Below are 7,920 nucleotides of genomic sequence, written 5' to 3'. Positions count from 1 at the left end.
ACAAGTGTAGGCTGGGTCAGATTCTGGTCTTTTAAGTAATGTTCCTTCCAGTAGGAGTAAAGAAATGACAACGAATCATTAAGAGAAAGTTAAAGGGTTTTTTATTTTATTTTTCTGGGGATTTAAACTATAATATTGTTGTTCAGTAATCTGATCAGCAAGTGACTGGGGGATTAAATTAAGCAACATATTGTTCAGTAAACAGGACATTTCGGAATAAGAAAAAAACTATTCATCATCATTTTTTTTATAATTTTTTTATTATTTTATAACGTGATATTAAATGATAAATTTATAAATAAAATATAATAAATAATCTTTAATTAACACGTTATAATATGATAAAAAGATAAAAATTGAGATGAGTAATAGTTTACTCTTAAAGCACATAAATATCTGCAGTGAAAAAAAAAAAAAAAAAAAAAGGAAAAAGAAAAGTAGGGGTTTCAGTTTAATCGGTGCACAAAAAAGCCCCTGGCCTTAACCTCTCATGTTCCAAATTTCCGATATTGAAAAAGGGTCAGATGGTAAGTGGTGGGGTGGGGAGGGAGTACAGAGTTCTGAGGTAAAGGAACAGAAAAAGTAAAAGAGTTTAGTAGCAGTAAAAGCTTGAACCGTACGACCTCTTCAGACTGCCCATTGGCTTCAGACACCAACTCTTACAGTCTCATATATAGTAACGCCAATAACTATTATTTTCTCCTTTGTTTTTTTCGATCTTTTATTGTTTCTCCACCTTTAGTTTATGGGTTTCCGTAGAGATGTCAGAGACAAGAGCTGCCACAGATGCAACTTAGCTGCAGAACCAGAAGCAGGAGAGAGGTGCAGTCATAATAGGAGCAGAGAGAGAGAGAGAGAGAGATGGCATGCAGCACTGTAATCAAAACCATGAGTTTTATTCATCTACAGAAGATTCTGCAGCCCAATGGTCCCTGAAATAAATATACCTACTCTACTCCAAGGGCTCAAGTAATAAGTAATAACCTACACGCACCTCTGATGCTGCTCATACTTCACTTTGGACCTGTCCTTCTTTCTGTGCACCTCTGAAGTCCGAAGAGGTTCTTTGTTTCATCTTTCTTTCTTCGCTTTGAAGTTTCCTTTTCCTTTTCGTTCTTGTTCTCCTTCTCCTGCTCCTGCTCCTGCTCCTTCAATGATGAGTGGAAGAAACAGGTTCCCCTTCACTGCATCTCAGTGGCAAGAGCTTGAACACCAAGCTCTAATCTTCAAGTACATGGCATCAGGCATCCCTATCCCACCTGAACTCCTCTTGACCATCAAAAGAAGCTGCTTGGACTCTTCTCTCTCATCAAAGTTCTTACCTCACCAACCTCGACATGGTATGCCAATACAACTAGACTCTCATGTTTTAGAGTGAGTGTGCGTCCATGCGTTTTTATTTGAGTATTTGAATATAATTTTGTGCCTTCGGTAACAAAGGGGATTTGAGGTGTTTCTGGGTGCAGTTGGCTGGAACTACTTGCAGATGGGTTTGGGGAGGAAAATAGACCCAGAGCCAGGCAGGTGCAGAAGAACAGATGGAAAAAAATGGAGGTGCTCGAAAGAGGCATTCCCAGATTCCAAGTACTGCGAGAGACACATGCACAGAGGGAAAAACCGTTCAAGAAAGCCTGTGGAAGCTCTGAAAACAACATCAACAGCAGCAAACACAAATCTATCATCTCTAACAATCTCATCAATCACCAAGAACCACTCTACACTTCCGCCAGCGCCATCTCATTCTCTTTCTTCACTTTCTTCAATGTCCTCAGAAACCCACCACTACCTTCACCATCCTTGCTACAGTACCCACCTTCACCACCCTTTCATTTATCATCCCACATATTCTTCAAGGCTTCCCGGGATTGGTTTGTCACCTCAAGACAACAATAGCCCCTACCTCTTGGACTCTGGTTCTTACTCCCAGGCAACCAACCCAGATTACAGGTCTGTCTTACAACAGAAGTCTATAAACCTAAACATGTTTGTAGTAAGTGCTTGTTAATGATAGTGTTTTTCTTTGTTGTTGGGAAGAAGAAACAGGTATGTGAATGGGCTGAAAGAGGAGGTGGATGAGCATGCTTTCTTCTCAGAACCTTCTGGGTCTATGAGAAGCTTTTCTGGTCCATCTATGGATGATTCATGGCAACTCACACCTTTGACAATGAGCACGTATTCAAAGCAAAGGAGCTGCTCTAGTTTACAAAGTGAGTACTCTTACTTGCAGCTTCAGAGCCTCAGTGGCTCGACAAAACAACCCGAGCAAGACCAGCATTACTTTTCTCTGGGCAGTGCTATAAAAAATGAGATGCCAATCCAAATAGAGAAAGAACAACCCCAGAAGACCATTCATCGCTTCTTAGATGAGTCGCCGCCTAAAGAGAGAGATTCATGGCTCGATTTGGATGATAAATCATCAAATAGCTCATCAGTATCAACAACCCGGCTATCAATTTCCATTCCATCTTCGTTCCATGACTTCCCCATCTTCAATTCCAGAACCCATAATGGTAATCGAACAACCCACTAGTTGATCTTGATCAACATTATTTCACAAAGAGTTTGGTATTTTTGTTCTTTATCCTTCATGAACCAGATGTTTCTTGCCTAAAAGCTCCGTTTATGATCTGCAGATGGTTGAGATTACAGCACTGTGTTTCTGAATCAAAAGGCCGGAAATGAACTCACTTGGTGGTGAATCATAGTTTAAGAACTGCAGGCTTTTGTTATTTTTTTCTTTTCCCAACGGTTGGCTACTTTGCTTGTTTCTGTGTTCTGATTGAAAGATGAAAGATCCCATGTCTTTTGCTTTCTTCCTTCCTTCTGTACCTTTCCCAATTCAGTAAATGTTTGGGTGACTCGTCCAAATCTGCTTCATTAGTTCATTGCCAAGTTTGCATTTTGATTTGTATCTTCTCTTCTGGGTTTCATTCAATGCTCTCTGCTCTCTTCGTTGTAATTTATGATGGAGGGGTCCAATGGCACCAAGATTTGCTACAGTTTGTCACTTCTGAGTTCACCCAAACTACTTAGTACAGATAGACCCACCTTGTAGCCATCAAACCAAGGCAAATTCATTCACTGCCCATACCTACTTGCAGCTTACTGTATACAATGGGAATAAAACACTTAAAAAAAAACTGTCTGGAGTTAGCTACACAAGTCCTTATGATATTTACTTTGATCATACGTCCATGTCACCAAGGAAAAACAAAGATCGAAATGGAATGGCGATAAATTAGTTCAATGGAAAACATTTGTTACCAGACTCTTCGTAATCTCTTTGCAAAGAAGCGTGGCACATCTGGATTCACGTGGAAATATATTTACTTTTTCACCCCCTTGAAGTTGGCATACCGGCCATAACTGTATATATATAAGAATAAATATAGATAGAAGTCACTATTAAGAGTATTCATTTTATACACATGATGTAATATTATCTTGACTACATATCTCTTTAAATAAGTGTTAGAAACAATCAATTAGAAGCAGCTATACAATAAGTATAAAATATACACTGCTATAACAACTTCTCTCTAACGTTACTATGTATTCAAACATTGTCGCTGAAAGCTGTAGCTTTGGATCTCCGTATTAACGTTTTGTCGTTAATTAGAACAGTGCCGTGATAAAACAATAATACTTTTTTCATCTATCTATAAAAGTGGTGTCATTTTTCTAATGCCATTCCAAACGGAGTTTTTTTTTTTTGGAGAGCATGGTTGTGAGGCATAAATGACCTTTACGAGTTTTGAGCAAGTTTTGCTCCTATTTTTTAACAAAAATAGTAGGGTTACTATTATATTATTATTTATCTATTATTTTTTTTGTATTTAATTTTTTTTAAGTTTTTATTTTACTTAAAAATTAAGAAAGTGAGTATTAATAAAATTATATATATATTTTTGATTTTTTTTAGTGATTAAAGATGTTAAAAAAATATTTAAAAGAAAATAAAAAGAAAATAAAAAAACTTGAAATACAATTGGGTAATAAATGGGTAATAATAAGGGTAGTAAACCCATCACTATCCATTTTTTAAGCACTAGAGTAGTAATGACTTGATCATTAGCTCCATAAATATTTATTTATGACTAATTATTTTTAGTAAAAATAATTATTTTTTGTCAAAATGAATTTATTTTTATCGTAAATAATCGTTATCATCGTAAATAATCCATCACAAATACTTATTTTTCTTGTAGCGTCGGGCAAAGTAGATTTAAGCACTACATTTAACCAAAAAGTGCTGAACGGAGAGGAAGAACCTCATTAATTCCCGATTTAAAAATGTTTTCTTTTCTTTTCCGGTTTTATTTCGTTCATTTTCCTAGCTGCTCTTATAAGAACTTGGAAGTTAATCTTATGATCTACATGAGCCTTTCAGCATATCAAATATCACACGTACGTAGCATTGCACCATGCAAATCTCTGAACGTCTGATTCTTCAATTCCACTTAGCAAAGTAATAAGATATCATTAATTAGGCTCACCACTCACGCGCTAGCTGTCACCCTAACATGTGGTTTTGTTTTGCCGTTGGGAATCTAGATCTCTCAACGGTAACTATTCAACTATATATGCTACAGCATTTCCTTAAGGTTTGAGATTTTGGAGGCATAAAAAGTGAGAAATCTCTGCCACCAACTCCAAAACAACATATATAGTACTCATGTAGACTTGTAGTCTGTCTCTTTCTTAGCTACGACCACAATCTGAATAGTCAAATATTTGGATTAGTAAAAATTTAATTATAAGCGATTATGTGTATTAATATGTACATTCATTCAATATGATTGATTAAAAAGTAGATTTTATTGAAAACAGTATTAATTTAAATTTAGAATATGAAGGCAACAATATTAGTACGCAGATTAGTACACAAACTTACTTATATATAACAAAACTCTTTGGACTAATGCACAAACCGTTTACAATTGTAAGAAATAAACTTATTTCACTTTTCACAACATTTTATACAACAATATTTTAAAAGAAAAGTTATTTTTATAAATTAACTTATAAAAGTAACAACATTTTATTAAAATACCCTTATTTTATAACTTATATTATGAAATATGTCATGAAAAGTATTGTGTAGATATCGTTACTCTTTTTGTAATCATCTGCCCCCGGCCGATTTTGCACTGCGTTTCCTATAATAATATTGTAGTTGGAGTCCCTCAGCAGCCTTCTCTTTGTATTCTTGATTTCATGTAAAAGACATGCTTTAACTATAATGAGATTTTACAAAAATAAATTCACAAATTGACGAGATTTGATAGTAAAGTACGTAGATCTAATATATCAAACAAAATTACGTTACTTTGTTGGTTTATGTTTGTGGAATCTATCTGTAATTGCATCCCTTCTCTTTCCGTAAACCTAGCTAACTTGGATAAGAAAAAAAAAATGCTATAACTAAAATGTGCCAAACATAAACTGTACGTTCGGAACTACAACCTACTTAGGGTTAGAGAAAACATTCTAGTATTGTTGAGCCAAATATACCAGACATACGTCATATATACTATATAGTTTACCCTAGCTGATCGAGCCTGCAAGGGTTAATACGATGTTCAAGTAACCCAAAAACCACATTCATCCTCTATTTTTATACCTTCTGTCATCCTCGGGCATGGCTGCCTCATCACCCTCACGTGATGAATATTCCCAAACATAAATGTCGACAAATTAAACAGCAGAAAAAAAAAATGGAAACTATTAGATTAACTTTTTATACTGTGGGATTGCATGCTAGGAGTACTTAAAAGCGAAAAATCTATATATACAAATGGTTTTCGGCATTAAAAAGTTGACTCGATTTTTCTTCCTAATTAGGGGTAAGCAGTGGGACCCTACGGCACAGAGCTGATCCTCCCCCCCCCCCCTCCCCGCATGGGCGGGGCGGAACTCAGTGCTGCAAATGCGAGAGGTAGGTGGAAAAACCTAACTCCCGTCCCATGCGGGGCGGGGGGTAGAGAGAGGGTGCCCCTGCATAGTATGGTGTGGGTAGCACCCTATCCCTAGCTACAAAATAAAATTTTAGATATTTCATGAGATTTAAATTTATTTATTTTTTTAGTTATATCTCATGCTATAAACATTATATTGAATTATTTATGAATAACTTGAATTCGAGTGGAGCTCAATTCGTTTATTAGATCGAAGAAGCTTAAACATAATATAGTTCCATTTATCAAGCAAGCCTAACTCACATAATTAATTAACTTGTCTCGAGTCACATAATTTTATATTTTATTCTTTTGTAGGTTTTTGTTTTTGTTTTTTGTAGTTTTGTTTCAACTTTGAAAAAAATAGATACTTCAATAGATGGGAGGGAATCATCTTATTAATGTAGTAAAGTTGAATATATATAGATATGTAATTATTCCCGTTTGGATATAGAAACGATTTCATTTCATTTCATCTCATCATTATAATTTTCTTAAAATTTTCACATAAAATATAATAAATAATTTAACTTTTTCAAATTCTAAAATAATAATAATATTAAAAAATAATATTTTAATAATATTTTATTAAATTTTTAACTTTAATCTAAAATTATCTAATATAAACAGATGACTAAACGAACAGGTACATATAAACTTGGGTTAGTTTGTCTAATGGGTGCTGCATGCTATAGTGCTATAGCCTATACCCATTGAGGGTAGCCACCTAGAGTTCCCATGAACGGCCAATTTTTTTTTTTCTAATATTTTTTTAAACTCTTTTAAACATTTTTTTTAAAAAAAAAAACCCATAAACTCATTAAAAAATACTTCTTCAAGCATTAAATAAAAAAAAAAGTCACATAATTGTTGGTTTTGTTGGTGGGTTCCCTGGTGGGAATTTCATTTTCAGTGTCTAATAAATAAACCCAAAACATATAATATTTCGTGATAAACAAATTATATATATATATATATATACACACACACATACATATATATATATATATATATATATATATATATATATATAGAGTATTACAAATTACTCCCATACTGTAAGCTTAAAAAAAAAAAAAAAGAGAAAAAAAGAGAGAAAGGAATAAGAGAGTTTGGGAAAAAAGAGCACTAGGCGAGTTATCCTGAAATCTGAAGTAGGAGTGCGCCTGTTCTGCATCGGTCCAAAAAGTGTAGGAAAGAAGTTCTTACAAACTTCAGAGCGACAGACTTATAAATAAAGGACTATCACAGTGAGCAGTTGGGACAGAACAAAAGTAGACATACATGCATGACTTTCAATCGGCCTGCACATTCAAACCATCTCTCTCTCTCTCTCTCTCTCTCTCTCTCTCTCTCTCTGAGTCATCGCCAAAGGCCAAAAAAAATTTCTTATTTTATCTTAACTTATTTCATCTTATCTGTAAAAACAAACGAGACCTAAATCTATGAGTTTGTAAACCGAAGGTGTTGATGCTGTTTTGGTCCAAAACCAAAACCGCACCGACAAGTTGAAAATGTGTTTATCTTGACCGAAACCGGCCGATGAAGGAGAAGAAAACCGGTCGGTTCGCCTGCAAACAAACTTATAAACACTTGAACGCCCATCACAGATTCACAAAAAATATGAAATATCACAACAAATATCAAAGATTCAAACACTTGAAAAGGTACAAATGGATGAATCATGAAACGACGCAAATGGATGGAGCTGAGATGAGAAGAACCCATTGAAACCAACAATGGATCTATGACATCGAAAAGCGAGAGAGAGAGAGAGAGAGAGAGAGGCGCGAGATGAGATTCGAGAATGAGAGGGAGAAAAAAGGGGAGAGGATCTTAACCTAATCAAGAAATGACGCCCGCCGTTTGCTTTTATTTTTTTCAACTGTGGGGGCCCAAAACAACGTCGTTTCACTTAAATAAGTGAAATGACGTTGTTTTTATATAGGTATAAAATGAAAAA

The 7,920-nt window shown here is 34.9% G+C and overlaps 1 protein-coding gene across 3 annotated transcripts; it reads left to right on the top strand.

Annotated features, from left to right (window-relative positions):
- Positions 1–629: 629 nt before the first annotated feature.
- Positions 630–2,877, top strand: LOC121251439 (growth-regulating factor 1-like). 3 transcript variants are annotated; one of them, XM_041150698.1, is made up of 4 exons: positions 630–1,340; positions 1,467–1,947; positions 2,035–2,510; positions 2,634–2,877. In XM_041150698.1, exons 1-4 carry the CDS (start codon positions 1,154–1,156, stop codon positions 2,639–2,641), a joined length of 1,152 nt encoding a protein of 383 aa, XP_041006632.1. In that variant the 5' UTR covers positions 630–1,153; the 3' UTR covers positions 2,642–2,877. The 3 variants fall into 3 exon arrangements, with proteins under 3 accessions (XP_041006632.1, XP_041006634.1, XP_041006633.1); XM_041150700.1 differs by having other exon boundaries at positions 633–1,340; positions 2,044–2,510; XM_041150699.1 differs by having other exon boundaries at positions 634–1,340; positions 2,038–2,510.
- The last annotated feature ends 5,043 nt before the right edge of the window (positions 2,878–7,920 follow it).

The sequence above is a fragment of the Juglans microcarpa x Juglans regia genome, chromosome 2S, assembly GCF_004785595.1.
Source record: "Juglans microcarpa x Juglans regia isolate MS1-56 chromosome 2S, Jm3101_v1.0, whole genome shotgun sequence".
Taxonomy (NCBI): Eukaryota; Viridiplantae; Streptophyta; class Magnoliopsida; order Fagales; family Juglandaceae; genus Juglans; species Juglans microcarpa x Juglans regia.
Note: the sequence above shows the minus strand (reverse complement) of the source record. Positions and strands in the feature narration are given on the sequence as shown.

Bases quoted from the DNA above. Each gene is read 5' to 3' on its own strand.
- LOC121251439 (XM_041150698.1), top strand. From the start codon at position 1,154: ATGATGAGTGGAAGAAACAGGTTCCCCTTCACTGCATCTCAGTGGCAA. The intron at 1,341-1,466 runs GTATGCCAATAC...TTCTGGGTGCAG, and splicing joins ACCTCACCAACCTCGACATG to TTGGCTGGAACTACTTGCAG. The intron at 1,948-2,034 runs GTCTGTCTTACA...GTTGTTGGGAAG, and splicing joins GCAACCAACCCAGATTACAG to AAGAAACAGGTATGTGAATG.